The sequence below is a fragment of the Neoarius graeffei genome, chromosome 21 (genome assembly GCF_027579695.1).
Source record: "Neoarius graeffei isolate fNeoGra1 chromosome 21, fNeoGra1.pri, whole genome shotgun sequence".
NCBI classification, from domain to species: domain Eukaryota; kingdom Metazoa; phylum Chordata; class Actinopteri; order Siluriformes; family Ariidae; genus Neoarius; species Neoarius graeffei.
The window spans coordinates 39,036,867-39,064,729 of NC_083589.1; the positions used below are offsets into that span (position 1 = coordinate 39,036,867).

General features: G+C 42.0%; 1 protein-coding gene across 5 annotated transcripts in view; it reads left to right on the forward strand.

Annotated features, from left to right (window-relative positions):
- The window catches only part of trim24 (tripartite motif containing 24), a 43,107-nt gene extending 15,972 nt beyond the window's left edge, over window positions 1-27,135 (forward strand). For 4 of the 5 annotated variants that reach the window (XM_060903093.1, XM_060903094.1, XM_060903095.1 and 1 more), the window contains exons 6-18: window positions 1,062-1,176; window positions 1,767-1,913; window positions 2,010-2,124; window positions 16,666-17,054; window positions 17,313-17,447; window positions 17,550-17,670; window positions 18,974-19,031; window positions 19,144-19,279; window positions 19,388-19,626; window positions 21,297-21,429; window positions 21,542-21,616; window positions 22,290-22,445; window positions 26,358-27,135. In XM_060903093.1, the coding sequence (XP_060759076.1) occupies window positions 1,062-1,176; window positions 1,767-1,913; window positions 2,010-2,124; window positions 16,666-17,054; window positions 17,313-17,447; window positions 17,550-17,670; window positions 18,974-19,031; window positions 19,144-19,279; window positions 19,388-19,626; window positions 21,297-21,429; window positions 21,542-21,616; window positions 22,290-22,445; window positions 26,358-26,720 (2,182 nt within the window). In that variant the 3' untranslated portion in view covers window positions 26,721-27,135. The remainder of the gene's footprint in view (window positions 1-1,061; window positions 1,177-1,766; window positions 1,914-2,009; window positions 2,125-16,665; window positions 17,055-17,312; window positions 17,448-17,549; window positions 17,671-18,973; window positions 19,032-19,143; window positions 19,280-19,387; window positions 19,627-21,296; window positions 21,430-21,541; window positions 21,617-22,289; window positions 22,446-26,357) is intronic. The other variant, XM_060903097.1, reaches the window with a different exon arrangement.
- Window positions 27,136-27,863: the final 728 nt, after the last annotated feature.

Below are 27,863 nucleotides of genomic sequence, written 5' to 3' on the forward strand. Positions count from 1 at the left end.
CCATTTTGCCTGAGATAAAGAAGCTGCCTAATAATTATGCACACCTTAATATAGGGTATTAATTACTTTAGGTCACACCCTCCCTCATTACACAAATAAATACCACCTGAGAATGCTTAAATCCAATTAGCATTCAAGTGTATCTAGCTTGCGGTTGGAAAACATGCATAGAAATAATGGTAGGGTCAGAATACTCACTTGCCTAATAATTGTGCACACAGTGTAATGGATAAGTCTGTGCATGATCTGCGGACACTTTGAGGTAAGCAAACGCAAGAAATTCAGATTTAAAACATGCTAAAGTGGCCCCAAGTTGATAACTGGATGAGGAGCAAGCCTCCCAGACTTCTACAATTTAATAATAATAATAATTTAGGATGGTTTGGGGCTTGCTCGCTGCTGCCAGGTTGGTTGTTGAGTAGCCTGACTGTTTTTTTTTTTTTTTTCTTGCGTGTGGTATCATTGTTGACGCGAGGTTGTTTTTTGAACATGCCAATGCGGACACGATTTCCCCTGATGAGTTATGACTTCAGACGCGATGCGTGTGTGGAGGTGTGGAGTCCGCGTGATATGTGCGTAAGATAGGCGTCTCGTGTTTGGAGATCCGCGCTCTGAGACAAACGCAAGCACACACATCCCCAAGGGAAAAAAAGGGGCCCCCCGAAAATATCGGCATAGTTCGAACACTGAGTGTAGGCACTGGGTGTAAACAACAAATAGTTTACAATGTCTGGGTAGCAAACAGATGGCAGAATTGGTGTCCGGTCCTCCTTATGTTTCCATTCTCCCTTGCCGTGAGTCTTATCATATGGGTCAAACCCATCAATCACAGCCAGTTTCTCCACATACCGTGCCCTTTCTGCAGCTGGTAATGTACTCACATAACCAGAATTATCATCCATCATGTCACTTTACTCTCGCTCGTACTTTGTTTTATATTGTGAGTGCATGTACTTGGTCTTCCAATATGGCGCCTAACAAAATCTCGCGGCGCGGTGACGTCATGTGAAAGGGGTCTATATGAAACCGTCTCGCTTAGTCTTGGTCTTCTATTTCTACAGTCTTCAGCAGGTGGATGAAAACCGTAAGACTGTCACCAATGAGATTAAAAAGGCCATCTGCAATCTAATTATGGAAATAAACAGAAAAGGGAAGATCTTGATCAACCAGCTTGAGGTAATAGTTGAATATTTATTGAAGCAATTTTTTATAATGCCGTCTCTTTTATTATATACTCTGTGTATGTGTGTGTGAGAGAGATGTCCATATGATTACCATGAACAAGAATGCTCACCTGTACTGAGAGAAGAAGGAAAGACCCCTGTATACTCAAAACTCACTTGGCACTTGTTGAAACTGATCAGAATTAAACTCTGCAACTGGATAGCAAATGCAAAAATACAGCCATCACACACTATTGGGATTGGAGTAGAAGACAAAGCTGTTCTTGTATGGTTTTCCTTTAGTAAAGAAAATTAAAGTCAAAAGTCCATATCCAGAATGTTTGTGGTATCTGAATACTTTGGCAACGCATATCCACAACTGATTACTGTGGTCCCTTTTCTGATGGCATGTGTTATACAGGTTTATCACTGACTAAAGAATTCATGAAAAGAGTAATAAATAAAGCATTTTTTCCCATAAATGTTTGTGGTAAACACACGCGTGCTGAAGACGCAGTTGATACAGATTTAGGTGTAAAAACAGTTGGGGTATTAATTTAAGAAGCGTCAGCACAACGTTTGTGGATAATTGTGTCCATTTAGGCACTGACAAAAGACCATGAAATGGTGCTGAAGAAACAGCAGGAAGACATCTCCTCCCTTACCAAGCATCTCGACCATGTGATTAACTTTACAAAGTGGGCAACAGCCAGTAACAGTGGCACTGCACTCCTGTACTGTAAACGGCTGGTAAGAGTCTTCCAGCTCACTCAGACGTGAATTCTCTGTTGATTTCCTCATAGTGAGTTTACTGATTGGAGGAATAAGTTCTTTCTCCATTTTCAGATCTTGTATCAAATCCAGTACCTTCTCAGAGCAAAGTGCAATACCTCCTACGTTCCTCAGAGTTCAGTTCGCTTCCAGTGCCGGGCTGCTTTCTGGGCTTCAAATGTTGATCTTGGTAAGAATTAAATCTGTTATCTGTCTTTATTATATAATATTTTTTTTGGGGGGGGGGCATGGTCTCCTCCTTCTGCGGCCAAAGAAATCAATGGATCTTGCTATCTGAAGGAAAAGGATGACCTTCCTCTCTGCCCTGTTCATCAGTTTTTCACTCTGTGCCACACTGATATGGAAGACACCTGCAAACTACATGTAGATTTTACAGTTATGTTTATAGGTTTTAGCAGATACCTTTATCCAGGGCAACAGAAGTGCTTGGGAATAATCCTCGCTTGCTTGAAGGGAGTCAGTACATGACGATGTTATGGACTCTTGAATGATGAAAGGGAGTAGGTCTTGTGAGGCCATCTGGAGTATTGTAGGAGGGATGGGATCCAGCAGGCAGATGGTGGGATTTTTACATTTTTCTGTCTTTTAGGTTAACCTAGAGGTCAGACGAAATACAAATAAAATCTGCCTGGTGGAAAAGCCAGTGCATCGAAGGGAATGTGGCCTGTAAAAGCAGCATTTGTTTCTAGTAGCGGTAGATTTCACTTTATGATGAGTTTATCTAGGTGAGCTTTGACCTTTGAATTCATACACCTCAGCTTTATGAGCAAGTAGAAAGCAGGACTCTGGTTTCTGGTTTGGAGAAAAATGGATTGGCTGCTTATTATGTCGTATTCATGCCTACTGTGTGGTGTGTTTTTTTTTTTTTTTTTTGTGTGTTTTTTTTTTTTAAATATAAACATATTGCTGCTTGGTACACATCAAGATAATGGAAAAAGATCTAGCTATTGTTACTCCTATACTCTAAAATTGCACTCTTGGATCATGCCTATCAGATACGTACTGATGCATGCAGCTCGATGTCCGAGGTGGGGGGAAAATAATATAAGTTTTGTAGCCTGTGTGTGTTTATTTAAAAAAAAAAAAAAAGGTATTTTTGCATTATTCTCTCGGTAGACAAGCCATGTGGTGTTCGTCACTCTAAGATTCTTTCATACGTAGGCTTTTTATCTCCAGTACTGGTCAAAACTTTGGACACACCCTTTTCTCATTTCATAGGTCTCTTTGTATTTTGACCGTTTGTTACAATACTGAAGACATCAAAACTACGAAATAATTCCATTTATGTTCCATATGTTATGTGGTAAATAAAGTGTTTAAAAATGTTTCATATTTCAGATTCTTTAAAGTAACCACCTTTTACCTTGATGCTTTGTACACGTTTGGGCAAGTTGGTTGTTCGATTTGTTTTATTACTGACAAAGCAAAATGTCAAAGTGTAAAGTCTAATTGTTGCGCTGTGTTGAAACGTGGATATTGACTATAAAAATATGTCAGTTGCTCAACATAGTTGTGCAAATTTTGCTTTATCGATTAAGTTAAATACCAATTCAACAGCATTTAAGCATGGCACTGTCCTGTACACCAGGATAAAGTTTTGTGGTAACATTCTGCTCCCCCCCACTAGCAGTTTTTCTGTTAGCAATGTTTGTAGTTGGTGCTCTCGTCCAGGCATGTTCATCTGCCTATATGATGTTTTATGAGTATTTCAAAAAAAGATGTGTTGTCTGGCTTCATGTCGAAGAGGAAATGTTTTAGCCACTACCCTAACAGTTTTGCACCTGTTGTATGAAAGAAGAGACTCGCCCTGCAGATGAGGGTAAAAAAATTTGAACTTGGGTTCACTTGGGTATTATTATTATTATACCCAAGTGAACCCAAGTTCAATTGTTTTTACCCTCATCTGCAGGGTGAGTCTCTTTTATACAACAGGTACAAAACTGTTAGGGTAGTGGCTAAAACATTTCCTCTTCGACATGAAGCCAGCCAACACATCTTTTTTTGAAATACTCATAAAACATCATATAGGCAGATGAACATGCCTGGAGGAGAGCACTAAGGCCATTATTTAAAAAAATGTTCTGTTTCCGGTCCACCGGCCGGGTGAGTGCCGTTTGTGCGGTTGAAATTTTTTTTTTTTTTTAAACGTCTTTTTTTTTTTGACATTTTTTTCGGGTTCGTAAATCTAAAATCGAACTTGACATTTCCGCATTCCCAGGGCTTTCCACTAAGGCTCATACTAGCCACCCATGACAAATAAGGAGCCAGCCGGGGGGGGAGTAAACACAAAATAAACTCCTGTGCATGCAGTTTCCAGGATTAAATGTATTTTCCACAGACCATTTATTTATTCACTTTACTCAAATACAAAGTAAAATGGCAGTAAATCTTCTTTCTTTTCTTGCGTATTGCATCATGAGGCGTTCCTGGCTTGTAAATGTCTTATTTTCGGTGCATGACACATTCACGCAGCTGAGCATGCTATCAATTAACAACGACAACGGTCTGCAGTGGGGCGACACAATTAAACACTCAGCGAACATTTCTCCATTTGTGTATGAAAATACACTCCAACCACTCAGTTTGGTTTCATTTACAACCAACGGTGTCTTTTGATGCCAGCACGTAATTGAACGAGAGAAGACTGGTTTACCGGAGACAAAATAAGCGTCATCTCTGCTTCTGTTCCCTCCGACACACTACTGCCTCCGCCGAGTGCGCGCACACACCGCATGTCGGGGCCGCGGATGAGTTACTCTCCCTTGATCAACGAGTCGGTGGGGAATTTGTGGTTATTATCGGTACAAACAGCACGAATCATAACTTAAATGAGTGCGGTTCAGTTTGACATTATTGTCAGTCCGTTAGGTAAACATTTAATTTTATTAAAATCGAAAATTAATATTTAGAGCCTGTGGGCTACAAAAATAGTCATTAAAGTAGCCGGCTGGACTTAATTGTGTAGTCGGCTGTATGGCCGGCGCTTGTGGAAAGCCCTGCACTCCGTGCAGAATATAGAACTGAATCAGCTCTGTGCGTGCGCCGTGCGGCACAAAAAAATGGCAGCCACTATGAAGGAAGGAGATCTGGAGTTTTCAAACACTTGCTTGAGTGTGAAATCACAAAATGGTATTCTAGCGAACAACAAAATAGTAAAGATTCAGAAAAACAAATCATTCAGTGATCATTTTAATCGTGTAATTTCATCCGAACTAGGCCTAACGGTCGATTTAGAACTACAAAAAGTCCGTGTGTCGGACATTTTAAGTACCTTTGTAAAAGTTTTGCATATGTTGCAGTCAGCATTTAAAATGCTAACTTAAAGTTTTTGTACAAGTTTCAGTTGATTAAACCGTCATTTTTTATTAAATGTGTCTGCTTTTGTAATAAAGTACTGAAAGAAAAAGCAAACACAGCATTGCGATTTCTTATCCATCCATATAGTAAAAAAAAATCCCTCCCTCCCGACTGAAAATGTTTTTGCTCACCCGGTGGACAGGAAACGGATTTTTTTTTTTAACTACATTTCCTCTTCGACATGAAGCCAGCCAACACATCTTTTTTTGAAATACTCATAAAACATCATATAGGCAGATGAACATGCCTGGAGGAGAGCACCAACTACAAACATTGCTAACAGAAAAACTGCTAGTGAGCAAGAAGGGGGGGGGGAGAGCAGAATGTTACCACAAAACTTTATCCTGGTGTACAGGACAGTGCCATGCTTAAATGCTGTTGAATTGGTATTTAACTTAATCGATAAAGCAAAATTTGCACAACTATGTTGAGCAGCTGCCATATTTTTATAGTCAATATCCATGTTTCAACACAGCGCAACAATTAGACTTTACACGTTGACATTTTGCTTTGTTAGTAATGAAACAAATCAAACAACCAACTTGCCCAAACGTGTACAAAGCATCAAGGTAAAAGGTGGTTACTTTAAAGAATCTGAAATATGAAACATTTTTAAATACAACCATACAACAGGTATATTATAGGTTATGTTACCACATAACATATGGAACATAAATGGAATTATTTCATAGTTTTGATGTCTTCAGTATAGTAGAAAACGGTCAAAATACAAAGAGACCTATGAAATGAGAAAAGGTGTGTCCAACAGAGGTGGAGGAAGTACTGACATTTAGTACTTAAGTAAAAGTACCAATACCCAGCCAAATATCTACTTGAGTAAAAGTAGAAGTAGCACATCAAAAATCTTACTTAAGTAAAAGTACTAAGTACTACCTTTTAAATGTACTTTAAAGTACAAAAGTACAAGTACTCACGCAATGGGTTGTGTGTCTCAGTGTCTGGGCTGCGCCATTACATGCACCTGCCAATATCACTTCTCACAAGCAATATACAGTATTTATACTGAAAAGATTGGTGTCAATATTGTGTGCGATTGGCAATATGATGCATACTTTTTGCATTTTAAATTTAAATAATTCACTTGCCAACATATTCACAACACTGCTCTGTTAAGAGCAGTAAACAGCAACTTCTCACTAACCAACCACAACTTATCACGAGTGCTTTGCCTTTTAATTTTTCATCAACATAACACTCTGTTCAACAAATTTACCACATCCAGCATGTCAATATGTCAATTTGGGTGTGCCGAATTCAAATCTGCAATATGCCGAGCTCTATCTGACCTCTGTTGACCTCTAGAGGTCATTGAACTTTGGGCCTGTAAACGTCTCAGCTGCACCCAGTTTCTCAGCTTTCTAAGGAATGAAATGTACTAAAATGATTAATGAAGTTAGCAAATGGCCTTGTTTGTTAAATGTTTGGGTGCTGAATTCATTTTTCATTTGTAAAACGACATATGACCTCTGATAACCTCAAGGTCATTAAACTTGGCCTATAGGCCTATGCATTTAACAGCATTTTTAAACTGACTTTACTCCCCCAAAAAGAATATGAACAGACAAAAAACAAATAGAAAGGAACAAATACAACATTAAATGCCAGTCCATGTACATGTGACTTACTTTTCACAATGAGAATGCCTAGGCGATCACCTTACATAACATTGCATCACATTTAGTGGTTATTGTTTATACAAAGCTAGTGAAAAAAGGACAGATTCAGCAGCATACAAAATGTGGGGGTATACAGGTTAATCAGGGTTAGTATATATGAGAGTTTTTTTCTTTGTTTTTTGTTTTGTTTTAAACAGGGTAAAGCCTTTACAAAAAAGGCTTCTTCCGCTTATCCGGGACCGGGTCGCGGAGGCAGCAGTCTAAGCATGGAAGCCCAAACTTCCCTTTCCCCAGACACCTCGGCCAGCTCCTCAGGAAGAACACCGAGGCGTTCCCAGGCCAGCCGAGAGACATAGTCCCTCCAGCGTGTCCTGGGTCTTCCCCAGGGCCTCTTCCCGGGGGGACATGCCTGGAACACCTCCCCAGGGAAGCGTCCAGGAGGCATCCGAAAAAGATGCCCGAGCCACCTCAGCTGATTCCTCTCGATGTGGAGGAGCAGCGGCTCTACTCCAAGCTCCTCCCAAGTGACTGTGCTTCTCACCCTATCTCTAAGGGAGCGCCCAGCCACCCTGCGAAGGAAACTCATTTCGGCTGCTTGTATCCGCGATCTTGTTCTTTCGGTCATTATCCAAAGCTCATGACCATAGGTGAGAGTCGGAACGTAGATCGACTGGTAAATTGAGAGCTTCGCCTTTTGGCTCAGCTCCTTCACCACGACGGACCGGTAAAGCGACCGCATCACTGCGGAGGCTGCACCGATCCACCTGTCGAGCTCACGCTTCATCCTTCCCTCACTCGTGAACAAGATCCCGAGATACTTAAACTCCTCCACTTGAGGCAGGACTTCTCCACCAACCTGGAGAGGGCAAGCCACCCTTTTCCGGTCGAGAACCATGACCTCGGACTTGGAGGTGCTGATTCTCATCCCAGTTCGTACAGGGACCGGACAGCCCTTAGCAAAGAGCCCTGAACCCCATACTCCCGAAGCACCCCCCCCACAGAATACCACGGGGGACACGGTCGAATGCCTTCTCCAGATCCACAAAGCACATGTGGACTGGTTGGGCAAACTCCCATGAACCCTCGAGCACCCTATGAAGGGTATAGAGCTGGTCCAGTGTTCCGCGACCAGGACGAAAACCGCATTGTTCCTCCTGGATCCGAGGTTCGACTATTGGTCGAATTCTCCTCTCCAGTACCCTGGAGTAAACCTTCCCTCGGAGGCTGAGAAGTGTGATTCCCCTATAATTGGAGCACACTCTCTGGTCCCCTTTCTTAAAAAGAGCGACCACCACCCCAGTCTGCCACTCCAGAGGCACTGTCCCCGACCGCCACGCGATGTTGCAGAGGTGTGTCAACCAAGACAGCCCCACAACATCCAGAGACTTGAGATACTCAGGGCGGATCTCATCCACCCCCGGTGCCTTGCCACCGAGGAGCTTGCAAACCACCTCAGTGACTTCGGCTTGGGTAATGGACGAGTCCACCTCCGAGTCATCAGCCTCAGTCTCCTCAGTGGAAGACATGACGGTGGGATTGAGGAGATCCTCAAAGTATTCCTTCCACCGCCCGACAATGTCCCCAGTCGAGGTCAACAGCTCCCCACCCGCACTGTAAACAGTGTTGGCAGAGTACTGCTTCCCCCTCCTGAGGCGCCGGACGGTTTGCCAGAATTTCTTCGAGGCCGACCGATAGTCCTTCTCCATGGCCTCCCCGAACTCCTCCCAGTTCCGAGTTTTTGCCTCCGCAACTGCCCGAGCTGCAGCACGCCTGGCCTGCCGATACCCGTCAGCTGCCTCAGGAGTCCCGGAGGTCAACATGGCCCGATAGGACTCCTTCAGCTTGACGGCATCCCTTACTTCCGGTGTCCACCACCGGGTTCGGGGATTGCCGCCACGACAGGCACCGGAGACCTTGCGGCCACAGCTCCGAACAGCTGCGTCCACAATGGAGGTAGAGAACATGGTCCACTCGGACTCAATGTCCCCCGCCTCCCTCGGAAGCTGGGAAAAGCTCTCCCGGAGGTGGGAGTTAAAGACCTCCCCAACAGAGTGCTCGGCCAGACGTTCCCAGCAGACCCTCACCATATGTTTGGGCCTGCCAGGTCTGTCCAGCTTCCTCCTCCGCCAGCGGATCCAACTCCCCACCAGATGGTGATCAGTTGACAGCTCAGCCCCTCTCTTCACCCGAGTGTCCAAGACATAGGGCCGGAGATCAGATGAAACGACTACAAAGTCAATCATCGATCTCCGACCTAAGGTGTCCTGGTGCCATGTGCACTTATGGACACCCCTATGCTCGAACATGGTGTTCGTTATGGACAAACCGTGACTAGCACAGAAGTCCAATAACAAAACACCACTCGGGTTCAGATCGGGGAGGCCGTTCCTCCCAAACCACGCCCCTCCAGGTGTCACTGTCGTCGCCCACGTGAGCATTGAAGTCCCCCAGTAGCACAATGGAGTCCCCAGTCTGAGCACCCCTCAGTACCTCTCCCAGGGACTCCAAGAAGGCCGGATACTCTATACTGCTATTTGGCCCGTAGGCACAAACAACAGCAAGAGCCCTCTCCCCAATCCGAAGGCGCAGAGAGGCGACCCTCTCGTTCACTGGGGTAAACTCCAACACATGGCGGCTGAGCTGGGGAGCTATAAGCAAGCCCACACCAGCCCGCCGCTGCTCACCACGGGCGACTCCAGAGAAGTGGAAAGTCCAGCCCCTCTCGAGGAGCTGGGTTCCAGAGCCCAAGCTGTGCGTGGAGGTGAGCCCGACTATCTCTAGCTGGTATCTCTCAACCTCCCGCACAAGCTCAGGCTCTTTCCCCCCCAGCGAAGTGACATTCCAAGATTTGAATTCGGCACACCCAAATTGACAAAATAAGACTGTTTGCCGACTTTGTCTCAAAAATGCCTTTAACTCCTTAAATAAGCACTTTTTTGAATTTTGGTACCAGTCTATAAGTGTTGGACATGAAAGGAAAATGTGCCAGCTGACCAGAGGCTGGCTTTCTACTCAGTGAATTACCAGTATGCGTCGTTTAATTTTAACAACAGTTGTTTTTCAAAATTCTTCGAACCAAGCCTGCCTCTTTTCGCAGAGAATATGTGCCCTGCTGTACTGAAAAGTCGTTCGCAAGCTGCAGATGTGGGCAAGGGTGTGTTCAGTTTAAGGGACGATTTCAAAAGTGCGGGCACTGACTTGAGAATGTCCATTGACGTAACAGAGCTGGCCAGATAGGCATCCAGTTGATGCGTCGTCCCTTGGATGTTTCCCTTCAAGAAGCAGAAGTCGTCGTCCTCCTCTGACCCCGAATGGTTTGCTGTGGTTGAAGCTGCGTCGCTCTCCATGTGAGTCTTTATGTAGTCCATGCCTACACAAGAAGAACCGACACACAGAATAGAAGAACCATTGAGCACTTGCGTATGGAGAGTACTATATTACAAGCAGATTTTAATGGAACTTTTTTTTTTTGATAAAATGGCAGGCTCAGGGTAGGTACATAGCATGGTCTCCTTACAAGTTAAATATCTGATAATTGATGATTTAAATTACTTACCCAACTTCAGCAAGTCCTTATTGCTTGTCCATGATTTGCGAAACTTTGGAAGTAAAATCGCAGCAGCAATGAGCTCAGGGTCAGCGAGCATATCACCAAACCGCCGCTGTATTCCTTCTTGAAGGGCAAAGATCAGTGGCTGGCAGATCTTGCAAGATACTTGGAGGCAGCCGAGTTTCTCAGTCAGGATGGTTATAGTTGGTACGATGTATCCCATGTGGATATCCACCTCTCCCTGCAGTATGTTGAGTGCCTTGGAGACTGGGTTCATGACTGATGCATATTCTGTCAAGAAAGCAAGTTCTGCAGGGCTGAACCTGTAATACACAGCATTAGACGAAGCATATTAGAAAGCAAAATGTGTAATGTCTCACACCTAGATATGTAGTGTTGTTACACAAGTCATTAAACATTCATCTATTTTGCATTTCTAATTATACATACAGCTGCTAAAGGCTAAAATTATTAGTGAACTACAATTCTAGGCCAGTATATACAATCTATAGCCAACAATATGTGTAACTGTATCTGATTAGAGTCATACTTACAGTTGTGTTCAAAATAATAGCAGCGTGTTTAAAAACGTGAGTAAAGCTCAAAATCCTTATAATAGTTTTTATTTCCATGCATTGGGAACAATGCACATTATATTCTAAATCAAAACATGAAGAAAAATGTATCAGTATTTTAATTACTTTACAGAAAATGAAGAAAAATGAACATTGAGCTGTTCAAAAAAATAGCAGTGTCTGCATTTTTCATTACAAACTCCAAATATTTACTGTGTAAACTGAAAAAATCTTAAGGATTTAGTCTTCCTGTGAATCACTAAACTAATATTTAGTTGTATAACCACGGTTTCTGAGAACTTCTGGCACCTGTGAACAGGTATTCCAGCCCAGGATGATTTGACAACATTCCACAATTCCTCTGCATTTCTTGGTTTTGCCTCAGAAACAGCATTTTTGATGTCACCCCACAAGTTTTCTATCGGATTAAGGTCCGGGGATTGGGCTGGCCACTCCATAACTTTCATTTTGTTGGTCTTGAACCCTGATGCTGCTCGCTTACTGGTGTGTTTGGGGTCGTTGTCTTGTTGAAACACCCATTTCAAGGGCATTTCCTCTTCAGCATAAGGCAACATGACGACCTCAAGTATTTTGATATATGCAAACTGGTCCATGATCCCTGGTATGCGATAAATGGGCCCAACACTATAGTAAGAGAAACATTCCCATATCATGATGCTTGCACCACCATGCTTCACTGTCTTCAGAGTGTACTGTGGCTTGAATTCAGTGTTTGGGGGTCGTCTGAAAAACTGTCTGCGGCTCTTGGACCCAAAAAGAACAATTTTACTTTCATCAGTCCACAAAATGTTTTTCCATTTCTCTTTAGGCCAGTCGATGTGTTCTTTGGCAAATTGTATCCTCTTCAGCACGTCTTTTTTTTTTTTTAACAGTGGAACTTTGCGGGGGCTTCTTGCCGATAGATTAGCTTCACACAGGCATCTTCTAATTGTGTCAGTACTCACAGGTAACTTCAGACCGTCTTTGATCACCCTGGAGCTGATCATTGGCTGAGTCTTTGCCATTCTGGCTATTCTTCGATCCATTCAAATGGTAGTCTTCTGTTTTCTTCCACGTCTCTCTGGCTTTGCTGTCCATTTTGAAGCACTGGAGATCATTTTAGCTGAGCAGCCCATCATTTTCTGCACTTCTTTACAGTATACATTTTACCTCTCCAATCAACGTTTTAATCAAAGCACGCTGTTCTTCTGAACAATGTCTGGAACGACCCATGTTTCTGAGAGAGAAATGGATGTACAACATGTGCTGGCTTCATCCTTAAATTAGGGCCACCTGACTGACATCTGTTTTTTCACAGAATGAATGATCTCACTAATTAAACTCCACACTGCTATTATTTTGAACACGTCCCTTTCACTTAATTATTCGATTACACAGACTCAGGAGCATGCATATCATGAATGTTGGGTCTGTTGGTTTTCTATGACTCTACTACACCTACTGGTAAATTATTTGCCATGCAGTAATATAATTTCCACCAAAAACAGTGATTGATCTGGTTAGTCGTGTTGGACTGCTATTATTTTGAACACAAGTGTACATGGGGACTTTAAGTGCAATGGTCACCGCTCTGATGGCTCCTTCCCCACTTTCTCTCACTATTCTCAGTAGCCGCTCAACAGCAAGGAAGTGGGAGTTCCACCTGGTCTCAACTGGATGGACAAGTTGCAGTTTGCACTCTTTTTCAGTGACCTCTGCAGCAGTAACTGAGCGGGCACTCTTATTCCACAGACCAGAGGACTTGGCAAAAGCTGAGCGAGATATGTTCCTGTATGCAACATTTGTTTCCGCTTTTTTTGCATCAACAGTTGCAATCAAATTAAGAAGATGACAGGCACAGCGGTGATGCTTTGGAAGTTGATATTCAGAGTATTCATCGTCTTCCTCCAACAAAGCCTCAACTTCAACAGCTTCGGTCTCCTCTTCTGGGTCATCCTCCTCCTCACTATCATTCACATCCCTCTCATTCTCAGAATTTTCATTTTGACATGCAAAAACTCTGAAGGCCTTTACAAAATTTGAGGCGTTATCTGTAGTGGTCCTCACAATTTTCTCTCTGATGTTGTATTCTGATGTAAATCTCATTGAGAGCACTGGCCAATGTGTCGTATGTGTGAGACCCTTTAAGCCTTCTGCACGCCAGAGCAGCAGACTGTCTCTGTAAACTCTCTGGATCTATCCAGTGGGCAGTGATGCCGAGAAAACTCGGTCTGTGTGCTGTCCAGCAGTCGGTTGTTGTGGCTATATATGCCACATGTTGCATGGTGTTCTTCACGTTCTCTTTCATTGTTTGTGTTTTTCTCTATTTGGGAACGTACTGTTGTACGTGACATGACATTGTAGTTGGAGTGGGTGTTCTGCAGTAATTTTATAAAAGCAGGTTGTTCCACTATTCCAAATGAGTGCAATCCCTGAACTATGAAGCTCACAACTGCAAGGTCCAGGGACTTCTGTGAGGCTTTGGTGTCTTCCAGTTTCCTCTGTTTTATGGTACATTCAATCCCAGAGGATGTTCCCTTTCTTTTTGCTGTAGTTGCTTCCATGTAGTCTTTCAGAAGGGATATGTTTTTTTCTCTATAAAAGACAGTAACATTATCAGTAATATGATACTACTAAAACATAGCATTAATAGTAATATAAGAATATAAATTTAACACATTTGCAAGGATGCAGGGTCAAAACTATATCTATATCTATAATCACCCACTACAGTAGGCCTACATGTCTGATCGAAGTCCAGATGGTGTGTAAATTTTGTTGGTCTAAAGTTCTCTACAACGTGTAAACCAGGCCAACAATTTGGACGCTTAACCATTGTATGACAATATGTAGTTCAACATTTCAAGTAGCCTAACTTTTTGGCTGTCGTTTGGAGATCTAAGACGTGTGTAGAATTAACATTACAAATGAATGTAACATTCAAGACTAATATCAACATTGTTTTCATCAATTATTTATCAAGTTCGAATAAGGGCATGAGGCCAACCCTAACCCTGCCTGCGTGTACTGTATGTGCCAACACAAGCGTGTTTTTTGTCTATGCTTTACACTCGAATTGGCTAGATCATGACAAAATCCTCAATGGCATTGTTGTGCCATTTTGAAGTGTTAATGTGGTAAAAGGATTATTTGAGAGGAAATGCAAGCTGCCCCTCAGAAAATGTTTATAACCACCACAGGCATTAAACGGTTTCGGCGGCATGTACGAGCGAATTTGTATGGCAGGGTATTAAGCGAATTCACGAATACCAGGGGAAGACTGGGAGTGCTGACACCAGTCAGTTAGCACGCTAATTCTGGAGCAAATCCAGGCAATGTTATGCATATACTTTGGTTAGCAGCACATGTCGGCTCGATAGGATTATTTCTTCACACTCCTTAGGTATGTCTAGTTGATAGGTGAAGGAGACGAGATAGATAATATACATTGGCACGCAACTGTGTTTAAACAGCGAGTGTGACATGCCGGGTGATTCCAAATGGCTTCATGTGAATGGAATCCTTCAGTTTGAGAAAAAAAGACCACTGAGGAAACGTAAATGTAAGGAGTACAGATAATTGACACAAAAATGTAATTGAGTAAAAGTAAAAGTATGCATTATTATTTTTACTTAAGTAAAGTACAAATACGAGAAACTACTTAAGTACAGTAACGAAGTAAAAATATTTCATTACATTCCACCTCTGGTGTCCAAAGTTTTGACCAGTACTGGAGATAAAAAGCCTACATACTGAAAGAATCTTAGAGTGACGAACACCACATGGCTTGTCTACTGAGAGAATAATGCAAAAATACCTTAATTATTTTAAAATAAAAACACACAGGCTACAAAACTGAACATCACATGCAAAACACATTGTACTCAAACACTAAAAGATACTAATTTTACAGAAATAGTTGCAACGTTGCAAGTGGAATCCATTAGTATGTTAAATCTCTAGCTGCTTAAGCTGGGCATACACTGTGCGATTTTTGGCCCGATTTTGACACGATTTTCACTCATGCAACCATTTTGGAGATCGGGCCGATTTTTGGCTCAGTCGTGCGTCTCGGATCGTGTAGTATACATGGGGTAACGACAAGCGATTAACACCTCACGACCTCCTCCCGATCGATCGAATGAAAATCAAACGTTTGAAATCCTGGTCGCCCATCGTGAGGCTATCGCACTGTTGAAGCAGGGTCACAAGCCGATTTACCTCAACCTGTCACACTACACATGCACGAACACAGTAGAGATGGGATTTATGGCTCTTTGATGGGATCCGCATCTTTGTGATCCGTTCTTTGAAGAGCCGTTCAAAAGACTGGCTCATTTGGCTCTTTTTAAATATTTATTCAGTTTTAAGAAGACAGCGTCTAAAGAAGCCAGATCCCTCTGCTTAGACAGTGACATCAATATTTCTGGACATATCTTTTATATAAAGCAACCTAGACTTACATTATTGTAACCCCTAAACGCTCATAAATAACCATTAAAAAACAATGAGGGCTTCAATGAATGTCCATGCAGAACGGCTTTTCTGTAAAAAAAAAAAAAAAAAGAACCCACTCAAGAACATAGTTATCAAGAACGCAAGAATATTTTATAGAAAAACACTTGTTTTACAAAAATATTTAAGTCTGAGATACAAAATAGATACAACTACAATAAATATAACACAAGAACTAGTTATCACACAAGAACATTTTAATAGAAAAAAACAGACTTTCTATATTAAAAATATTGAAATTGTAACAAAATAGATACAACTAAACAGTCAGATAAATAGATAGTTATAACAAGAACACAAGATTATTTTAATAGGAAAAAAAACAATGCAAAAAAATTTATTATTAGAAAAATAGATACAACTAGACAAACAGATAAATAAATAAAATACACAAAAATAGAACAAACAAAATGACGATAGAATAAATTAAATGAACGTCCGTGCAAAGTAGTTTTCCCACAATATTATCATTAATATCACACAACAACATTATAAACTATATACAAAACAATTTGAACTATTAGGCAAACAGATAAAACTTGAATAAATAAAAGGCAAATGCTGTTTAGCCGCCTACTTGTCCTTGGGCAAAAGCTTTTTCATCTGAAACACAGTACAGAAAAAGAACGACAGAAAGAACGGCTCCCCCAGCTCGAGACTCGGTTCTCATCGTTCATGCCTAGGAGCCGTTCAAAAGAATCGGTTCGTTCGCGAACGTCACAACACTAGAACACAGATACGGAAGAGAAAACAAACACTGAGCAGCACTTCCGGTCTCCTCCTCCTCTTCACGTTGCAGTTCCGGATACAAGAATCTGGAAGTATGGAAGTACAGTGTGAGCAGTCAGATCGCATCCGAGCATCGGATCGTATAGTGTGAGAACAGGAATCGTAAGCTATTTGCTGTTTACCCCTGCGATTCACTCGTACAGTGTGAGTAGCAGCTAAATACCGCGATTGAAAAAATCGCACAGTGTCTGCCCAGCCTTACAGTCACCAGTGTAATCCTGAAAATAAGGACAGGCAATTGTGATCTTTCAGCGAATGTGTATTTTTTTTTTTTTTTTTTTCTTCAGGTTCCTTGGTGGTAGAGAAAAGCTCAGCTCGGCAGCCGAGTGGCCCTCAGCCGTTTCCATTCCAGCAGATGAACCCTGGCCCCAGAGGTGAGGGCCCCCCTTTGGCCCTCACAGGATCTCAGGCTCAGCAACACAGACAGAGCACACTGGCCCAGCTGCAAATGCAAGTGGAGAAACTCGCTCAGCAGCCAAACCGACACGTATCTCCCAATCACTGGTCTTGGGGGATGCGCCCCCATGGGCAGCCACCACCCACTAGACCAATACAGGGAGGATCACCTTCCCAGAATTTAACCAGCATTCCCCAGCAGGCTTGGAGGTACAGCAGCCCGCACATTAATACAAGAAGTCCCCCGACTCTCATCCAGAACTCCAGCATCCCACAACAGGTGAGGGTATGAGGAAGCTTCAATACGTCAATGCTTCTTTCAACTTAATGATGAGGCTCTTCTGATTTTCATACAGTAATAAGGTGGCATGCAGGAACTCTTTATTTTTATGTCCCAGAACTGTGTTGTTTTGGGTTTGCTTTTCCATTTGTATAGTGTAACGTAAAATACACTAATTGCAGTATACAAATGTTCATATACAGTATGATGATGTGTTATGCTAAACACATTTTTTTTTTATTATTTAAATAAATAAAGACCTTGAGGGGTCTCATCAACAGTTCTAACTTCCCACCCAAACCTATGGAGGTGCTGCAGGGACCCTCTCGCTACTCCCAGAATGCACCTCTCCCAAATGCTGGACCACTCACATCTCAGGCCTCGTACATGCAGGTAGATGGGACTGTTAAGGTTTCAGTCTGCAAGTCATTATGTGTAGCTCGGGTAAAAGTAAGTTGCTAATCACGTTCATTTTTGCAATGTTTGCTTTTGCAGAGAAACATGATGGAAGCCACATACCTTGGCAGGAGAAGTGACCCTACTGTTAACTTGTCGGTGTCTGGTCCAAGAGCTACTTTTGTTCACACTCTTCCCCCTACTTTGCCAGACAAAAGTGGTGTGTATGATTACAAAAGCCTGGAAGTAGAAACCTTGAAATGTAGGCTGAAATATTTCAAGCTTGGACATGCAGCATTTTTTTTTTGAGATATACAACACAGATATTCACACACAAACAACTCTGCATCACATTACTCCACTTGTGACTTGCCAAACGAAACTGAACACAATGTTCATGTCTGATGCTATTTATACTTTGCCTCCTGTATTTACCGTGTTTGCTTTCTTAATTTTCCTTGCCTATTGACGGGATTCATTCAGATTAGAGTTATTAAACCTACAGTACTAGAGGATATTCAGAATCAGATAATAATGAAATATTTGACATGCAGCAACTGAATGACTGCTTCTCTTCGGCCTCCCCTGTAAAAGATGAACCAGAACTCTGGAGTGTGCGGTAATGAGATTTTAATGAATGAATACATGTTTCTTCACACTAACACTACGTTCACACTGCAGGCTGAAGTGACTCAAATCCGATTTTTTCGCCCATATGTGACCTGTATCCGATCTTTTATTGACAATATGAACGACACAGATCCGATTTTTTTTTTTTTTTTTTTTCAAATCCGACCCAGGCCGTTTGGATATGTGGTCCTAATTCCGATTCCTATCCGATCTTTTCATATGCGACTTCAGTCTGAACCGCCAGGTCGCATTCATCCGACTCGCACGTCATCAACAAGCCACAAACGTCACTATTCTGCGCTGAAGTAGGCGGCGGGTCTCTCAAAAAAAGTTACAACAACATGGCTTTGATGTTCCTTTGAACGGAGGTTGCAGTCACTACCCCGCAGAACGCCTGAGCCAAAACCCTTGCCCTCTTCCTTCTCAACCTCCTCCTTAACATCAGGCTATTGTGCATGTTCTGGCTCCGTCGCAACAACAACTGCATCATCGCCAGGTACTCCATGCTGGCTACTGTCATACACAGGAAACTTTAGGTTACTTCCGTAAACACTGGCCATGCTCACTGCGTGTGACGTCGTCGTATCCTGCAATGTGCATGCGGAACACTTTTAGGTCGCTTTTCGTTCATACTGAGGATCACATACAAGTCGCATATATTTGTTCATGTGAACGACCTCACAAAAAAATCGGATTTCACAAAAAAATCGGAATTGAGCATTAAGCCTTGCAGTGTGAACTTAGTGTTAGTCTTGGTGTTAACAGTTTTGTCCACTTTTAAAATTTACCTACTTGGATCAGTTATTAATTGTGGCTATGACCGGGGTAAAAGTTTTGTAATGTAACCAGGGGTTGGCATTAACGTTATTTGCTCTTCTTTTTTTTGTTCCTAGTACCAGTAAGACAGATTTCCCCTATGTCTGCTCCTACCTCATCAGAAGCAAGGACAGGGTACTGTTGCACTATGCACATTGTCTACCATCCTCAAGCATTTTAAATCTTTCTCTGCGCTTGCTCAAATTGTTGTCCTTGCGTTCATTTTTTTTTTTTCCTTCAATTTTAGGGCCGGTCCCTGGAAGCGTTCAGAGCCTCCAGTGAGTGGGCCATCAAGCCTCACGTCTAAGAGAAGGAGAAAGTCCTCTCCAGGGCCTGTCATAGTCATCAAGGATGAACCTGAGGATGACGACGAAGTTCGGTTTGTAAGTGTCTAATGTTGTATCTGGTTGCTGTTATGTAACGCATAGTTGGGTATAATGGATCAAGCAAATTCATTGACCCTCCATACCTTCATATGTGTTGTGTATCAGGTCCAGACCTCTACCAAAGCTAGTCTTCCTGATAGCACAGGTGTGCAATCTCAGACTCAACAGCAGGAGTCGCCTCCTACAGGAGAGCAGCAGACAGAGAAAAGCCCTGAACTTGAGGAAGACCCCAATGAGGACTGGTGTGCTGTGTGCCAGAATGGAGGAGAGCTGCTGTGCTGTGACAAATGTCCCAAAGTCTTCCATCTCAGCTGTCATATTCCTATTCTCAATGCATCACCAAGGTAAACAGGTTTGATTTTGCTCTGCCAGTATGAACACGAGTGTCTCCATCAGGGCTGTCAAACAAATAGGCCATGAGCCTGATAAAGGTTGTAATCTGGCCAAATGAATTTAGAATCTGTATTTTTATATTAAAATTGGCATTATTCGGTTGAAAGATTTAAAACAAATAGCTCGTATCAATTGCTCCACTAGGGGGCAGAATAGACAAACTCAGGATCAAAAATTCTGGTTACTAGGTGAACACTTGCGCAATCACAACTGTTACAAATTTAATTGGGGAAACATGTGCAAACTATTATTGAATCCCCATGCAGCCCACTTGATATTATACTTGAATGAGTGTAATGTGGCCCTTTGCCAAAAATTAGTTTAGCATCCCTGCTCTGTACCAAGAAGTCCGCTAACATTCAGATTCGTTAATTAAACTAAATTGTGAAATGCAGTTATGTTTCAAGTGGTACATGCAACAAATGGCATTTTATTTTTTGTAATGATAACCTTTATTTAGAGGCGGCATGGTGGTGTAGTGGTTAGCGCTGTCGCCTCACAGCAAGAAGGTCCTGGGTTCGAGCCCCGTGGCCGGCGAGGGCCTTTCTGTGTGGAGTTTGCATGTTCTCCCTGTGTCCGCGTGGGTTTCCTCCGGGTGCTCCGGTTTCCCCCACAGTCCAAAGACATACAGGTTAGGTTAACTGGTGACTCTAAATTGACCGTAGGTGTGAATGTGAGTGTGTGTGGTTGTCTGTGTCTATGTGTCAGCCCTGTGATGACCTGGTGACTTGTCCAGGGTGTACCCCGCCTTTCGCCCGTAGTCAGCTGGGATAGGCTCCAGCTTGCCTGCCACCCTGTAGAACAGGATAAAGCGGCTACAGATAATGAGATGAGATAACCTTTATTTATTAAAAAAAGAAAATACTTAACTGACACAGCTTTAAAATTCACAGCAGCTGCTTCTAGTCAGTTTGTAATTAGTTTAAAAAAAAACCACACACCATTGTATTCTATCCATAATATCTCAGAAAAGCATGCTGACGATTTGTGATACTGATATGATGGTATCATATCCATCCTTCGTCAGAACTCTGTGTAAGGCACTCTGAAATTCCCTCAGTTATATTGAATTCCCAGTGCTTCACTGCTTTTCTCCCATTGTGTCTGTGGTAGCTATATTTCATTCAAATGAAATGTTTTATTTATATATATATATATATATATATATATATATATATATATATATATATATATATACCCCAGTACTATACCAGTGACCCGTGATCACAGATGCATTTCTCTGGGAATTTATAACTGACCCTAAAAGCGTTAGGACCGTCTTTCAAGGTCAAGTAATATGAAGATAATCGAATGTATTCTTCATTTTGCACGTTTTCTGAATGTCATTAATGAAGATTATCATGTGCATCACATTTAACGTTTCACAGTAATAACTATGTGAGGTAAATTCCATGCATTTTGTAATTACTCAACCATTTAAGTTTTTACATTGTAGGGCTTTGCTTTTTGGCCTAAGACAAGCCACTACAGTTGTTTAAATTTTGTTTACGCTGCTGTAAGACTAAATTTAGAAACTACAGTTCACTATCTGTCTGTGATCTCTCTCTCTCTCTGTGTGTGTGTGTGTGTGTGGGTGGGGGGGTCCTGCCTGTCCCCGCAGTGGCGAATGGTACTGCACATTCTGCCGTGACCTTAACTCCCCTGAAATGGAGTACGACACTGATGGTGGTGGGGAGTCAAAAAATGTGAAGCCAGATCCTGATTCGGTTACCTTCACACCTGTGGATAGACGAGTATGGTCCAATATTTTATACTAATTTGTAGATTAATGTAGACTGTGCTTTGGGTTCATGCAGAGGTGAATTTTTACTTGTTCTGTTCATTGCATTTATTCTTATCAAACAGAAATGTGAGAGACTGTTACTTCGCATCTACTGCAATGAACTCAGCACTGATTTCCAGGAGCCTGTAACACCATCAGTAAGTTTAGCTGTACGTGTGTGTACACACGCACCTTTTTGACCAGCAGGGAACTGGTTCTGTACAGGATTCTTTGAACCTTAGTGCCAGGTAGAAAACCAGCCCACGTTTTCACCAGTTTTGAATGGAACTGTTGTAATCAAAGACGCGTCATGAACGGAAGGTGCTGTACGATGTGCAACGGGAGTAAACAGTAGTAGCAAGATGGTGGGGTGCACTGATTACCTGTGAGCTTTTGCTCTGTTATTATAGGGATTTATTTTCATTCCAGTTTTTCTGAAGCTGTATCGTTTTCCCTTGTGTTCTCCATTGCTGCACTCCGCTTCCTCTTCAAACGAATGACACGCCCACTGATGTCATTACAGTTCGTGCTGGGAAAAACCAGTTATGTTTTGGTTCCAGCTGGGAACCCACTTTTAAAGTTCGGAGCCAGTTTATTTTTGGCGGAAATACTCTGAACTGTTCAAAGTTTGGTGTGCGAATCAGAAAGGAACCAGTTCCCAGTTGGTCGGAAAGGGGTAATTGAGGAGGCACTATTTTAGACTCAGAAAAACCTCAAAATTAGAACATAACCATGTCTAAGCTTTATAGTTAATCCTTCAGTTATGCTGAGCAACTGATAATTCTATGAGAAGTGCTTGGTAACAAACTGGAATGTCTTTGTATTATGCAGTCCATGCCAGAATACAGCGAGATTATAAAAACCCCAATGGACCTGTCGAAAGTGAGGTTCAAACTGGAGGGCAAGGAGAGTCTCAGTTACAGGAGCACAGAGGACTTTGTGGCAGACATAAGACTTATTTTCAAAAACTGTGCTACTTTCCACAAGGTATGATTATGCTTCTTATTTGAGGTGATGAATAATATGCACTCTTCAGTAGGGATTTGGGGGAAAATGGTCAGTTCTGAGATATTGTTGAAATATTCAACAATGTACAAAATGTTGCAATTGGACTAACATTTAGGCTTACGTACGTAGTGGATGTTCATTATGTCTAACTATTACAAATATTTTAAGTTCGTTTCTTAGACAAGTATATTTTTTAAGTTTGTTACCTCGTTAACAGTTTCGGCGAGAATCTCCCGCCTTCTTCAGAAACAGTCACCAGATGTCGAGTGGTGACGTGCCTTATCAGCTGATGTTGCGTGCAGGAGGCGTGAACGTCCCGCCCAATTTGACAGGTAGTCCACGCCTCCTGCTGTCAGGTCGCTCCTCCAGGACGGCGCTCCAGGTGTGCGACAGTGCATACGCTCCCTCGTCCTGGTTCATCGTCCTCTGCGCCCGCTTGCGTATCTCCACTGCCTCTAAAATCCAACGCTGGAATCTATTTTCTTCAGCGCGAATGACTCTGGCCTCTTCCCAATTCATTATGTGATTTTGCCGTTTGCAGTGGTCTGAAATGGCTGATTTTAGGTTTTCTTGGTGTGCTTTTTCTTTTTCGGATCTTGTGAGTCTTCTTGTTGTTTCTTTTTCACATTCTAATTGGTGTTCTTTCCTTCGAGTATGGAAGCATCTGCCCGTTTCACCAATATAAACTTTATTACATGAACGGCAAGGGATTTCATATATGACGTTGCATTTATTGTCCAGTTGTATTTTGTCTTTGGGGTGAACTAGCAGCTGTCGGAGGTTCTTGTATGGTTTGACCGGGGTGTTGATGTGGTATTTCCTCATGGATCGTTGGATGCGTTCTGTGACTCCTTTTATGGATGGTAGTGTGACAAAGCCTCGGTTTGTTTTTTCGGTGTTTTTTCTTGTTTGTTTATTTTCTTTTATTTGTGTCTGTAATTTCCCTTTCCGAATTGCCCACGGTGGATATTGGCAGTTTTTTAATGCCTGTTGGATGTGTTGTTCCTCCTCCTGTCTGTCTTTCTCCTCCGTGATGTTCTGTGCTCGGTCGTATAGTGTTCTGATTACTGACATTTTGTGTGCGATGGGATGTTCAGATGTCCAGAGAAGATATTGGTCGGTGTGTGTAGGTTTTCTGTATGTTGTAATTCTAATGTTCCCTTCTTCTGTGTGGTGTATTTTTAAGTCCAAAAAAGCTATTGTCTTGTCCGTTTCCTCTTCGTGTGTGAATTTTATGTTGCCTGTCTTGTCTATGGAGTTTAAATGATCCGTGAGTTGTTGTGTGTGGCCTGTTTTGGTTATTTCAAGAATGTCATCAACGTATCTTTTCCAGAAGATAGGTTTGCAGTCATCCGGTGCTGTTTCTATGGCTCGGGTTTCCAGATCCTCCATAAAAAAGTTACATAGAGTGGCAGATAGCGGGTCCCCCATTGCAAATCCCTCTTTCTGTCTATAGATTATGCCTCTAAATTGGAAAAATGTGGAAGTGGAAATGAAATGTAATAGTTTTGTTATGTCCTGTACTGTAAGTTTTGTGCGTTTTTTCAGGGTTCTGTCTGCTTTTAACCGGTTTTCTACTATGTTGAGAGTGTTTGTGACCGGTGTTTTTGTAAAGAGGGATATGACGTCATGCGATACAAACACTTCATCCTTTTTTATCTTGATTTCCTTTAATTCTTTCGCCAGTTGTTTTGAGTTTTTGCAGTGGTATTCCGTAAGTCCGAGGAGTGGTTTGATTATGTCTGCCAACGTCTTGGAAAGGTTGTAAGTAACTGATCCTATACTGTCTACTATGGGTCTTAGTGGTGCTCCGGGTTTATGAATTTTCGGTGTGCCGTATATCCGGGGGGTGATGTTTGCTGTGGGGATGAGGTGGTTGTATGTTTGTTTATCGATTTTGTTGTCATCCAGTAACGGTTTGAGTAATAGCTTTAGTCTTCTTTTCTTTTCCTCCGTCGGGTCTTTTTTTAATACTTCATATGTGTTTGGGTCCGTGAGCATTTCATTCATTTGTTTTTCGTATTGATTAGTGTCCATGATAACCGTGGTCCTCCCTTTATCAGCCGGTAATATTGTTATTTTCTTGTTCTTTGTGAGTGTTCTGATGGCTTCCATTTCCTGTTTGGTTATGTTTCTGGGTGGCGGTTTAGCTGAGGTGAGGATGCCTGCTATTTCGTTCCTTAATGCGGCCTTCTGTCCTTGGTCCTGTATCATGTTGCACGCTAGTTCCGTGGCTAATATGAATTCTTCATTCGGGATTTTATTTGGTGTGATGGCATAGTTTAGTCCCCGTGAGAGTATAGTGCGTTCTGCTGCTGTTAGTGTGTGTTTAGACAGGTTGCAAATCCAGTTTTCGTTTGTTTGCTTGTCCTTGCATTTATTTTGTTTCTTATTGATAAGTCTGTTCAGTTTTTTAATATGGCGTGTTTTTGTTTTTGAAAACTCTTGTTCTTGTATTGCATTCAGATGTTCTTCCATATTTTTCGTCATATATGAAATCCCTTGCCGTTCATGTAATAAAATCTATATTGGTGAAACGGGCAGATGCTTCCATACTCGAAGGAAAGAACACCAATTAGAATGTGAAAAAGAAACAACAAGAAGACTCACAAGATCCGAAAAAGAAAAAGCACACCAAGAAAACCTAAAATCAGCCATTTCAGACCACTGCAAACGGCAAAATCACATAATGAATTGGGAAGAGGCCAGAGTCATTCGCGCTGAAGAAAATAGATTCCAGCGTTGGATTTTAGAGGCAGTGGAGATACGCAAGCGGGCGCAGAGGACGATGAACCGGGACGAGGGAGCGTATGCACTGTCGCACACCTGGAGCGCCGTCCTGGAGGAGCGACCTGACAGCAGGAGGCGTGGACTACCTGTCAAATTGGGCGGGACGTTCACGCCTCCTGCACGCAACATCAGCTGATAAGGCACGTCACCACTCGACATCTGGTGACTGTTTCTGAAGAAGGCGGGAGATTCTCGCCGAAACTGTTAACAAGGTAACAAACTTAAAAAATATACTTGTCTAAGAAACGAACTTAAAATAAAACATTTAGGCTTCTTTCCTAGAGACCCAGGCTGTCTTTAAAACTGTAATTGAATTCTTGTTCATTAAAGAATTGTATTATTTCAGTCTAATTAACGATTTTTCCATGAAATCGAGTCGTACATGAGCTGATCGGCTATAAGCCATGGACGAGGAGATTGAGTGGAATAATTTTTATTATATCCACATTCACTGGATTTTGAGAAACGGAGCATTTTTATTTTTTGTAAATTCAATAAAATATAAACTAATTTTGTCAGACATTTTGTATATTTCTGCTTAGGCAGACTTCTTAACCTATCGATGGCTGCACAAACTGACTTTTTAGTGTTATTTATTGTAGGAAGTGGCATTTTGCTATCGTGCTGAGGTATAGAATAGCTTTAGACATTTATTTAATTCTTCCTTGGACATTTCAGTGATGTAATTTTCAAACTTCTTTGAGCTTTTGAACCAGTCTAAAAAAATTCAACAAATTTTAATACTTGCAAACCAGTGAAATGACGGTACCAATTTGTGAAAAATGCTACAATAATAATTCTTGGGGGGGGGGTAAAATATATATATTTCGAGTAGAGTTTTATTTCGTCCTCGGTTGGTTCAGCAAAACGCTCCGCAATTTTGTTTCTCTCAATTCATGGTATATGAGCTGATAGCCTAGTAGTCGAGTAGCCAATCAGAGCGCACAAATTGCTCATATCCATTGAATGTGGATAGAATGTGTAGTATTAAAGTATGTGTCTAATTTATAATGCCACACATTGAACATTAGTAATAACATGGCAGTGTGCATAATGGATTGAATGATTGACTCCTGTATGTTTGTTTACACATTGTTGTAGGAGGACACAGAGATGTCCAGTGTCGGAGCGAACCTGGAGAGTTATTTTGAAGAGCAACTGAAACACTTGTATCCAGATCAGACCTTTCCAGATGTAAAGGCGGAAGAACCTGCTCCAGCTGCTCCAGCTGCTCCATCACTGAAAGATACTGCAGAAACTGCAACTGAGTCACCAAAACCACACTCTCCAGAAGCCCCTGTGGCAAAGGACGACGCAGAACCTCCTAATAAAAGTCCTCCAAAGGAGGAACCTCCGTCAGAAGAACCCATGCAAAACACCGAAGGCACAGAGAAACTACAGGAAGGCTGTGATCCTGAAAATACATCCAAGGAAGACGACAACAATAAAGATCAGACTGGGTGATCAGATTAAAAGGTCATCTATCGGTTTGTTTGTTTTTGTTTGTCTGTCTGCCCCCCCACCCCCAGTTCCCTCCCTCTCTATAATGGACACTTGGAGTGCTTACCACTTCACGGTGTATTAATTTTGCAATAATAAGAATATTGCGTACAAAATGATGGTTAAAGAGCAATACAGCTCATTAGGGTATGTAAAATAGGCACAATAAATGCAAACATAAGTAAATGAATTTGTTTTTGAAAAACTGCATTACTCGGACACCTGGAACATTGTATACATTAACTGTGCTTCTAATATGATCCTTCTAAAAACATGAATGACTGACTTGATTTGCTTTATATATTTATTTGTCTTGTTCCCAAGGTTAATTTGATGCTCCATAGATGAGCATGCTTAGAAATAAATTTGATGGACTGTTGGTCTTTGGCTTTTGGTTTTTATCCCAAAGGTGATGTACTCTCTACGTATAAAAAAACATTAACTCATTATCTTCTATATAATAAGCGGCAAAGTTTATTTGTCTTGAGTTAACGTCGCCATTTCTCGACGGCTTTTCACCAAATTTGGCAAGTAGGTCTGAGGATGACCCGGAATTTTGCAGATATAAACAAAATTCATGTATGGGTCCCAGGGAGGTCCCTGGGGGGCACAACATTCACCCACCCCATCCTTCAATGTCTTTCACGTTACATTTATCAACACACACTCTCGACACATCTTCACTAAACTTGGCACGTTCATATTTGGGCCCCAGTGGGCCCCTGGGTGGTAGATGTTTGGATTTTTGTTTGTCTTGGGTTAACAATACCATTTCTTGATGGATCTTCACCAAATTTGACATGGAAGTCTGGGGGTAACCCAGAATTTTGCAAAACCCAGGTAACCTGCTAGTTATCCCCTATGGAGCACTTGCATGTGACGTCACAGCCGATCCAGATTGTGACAGACGCCATCTTGTCGGTCAAACGCCATATTCCGCCTTCTACTTCTGGTTCTACTTCTGCTTTTACTTCTACTTTTTCTTCTGGAAAACCCTACTATATACAATTCTACTACAACAGCTGCGGCTACAAGCTCTCCCTACCTGTGCACGTTTATGTTTTTTGTGTGTATTTTTGTGTGTTGTTCGTCTGTACCGGACTTCAA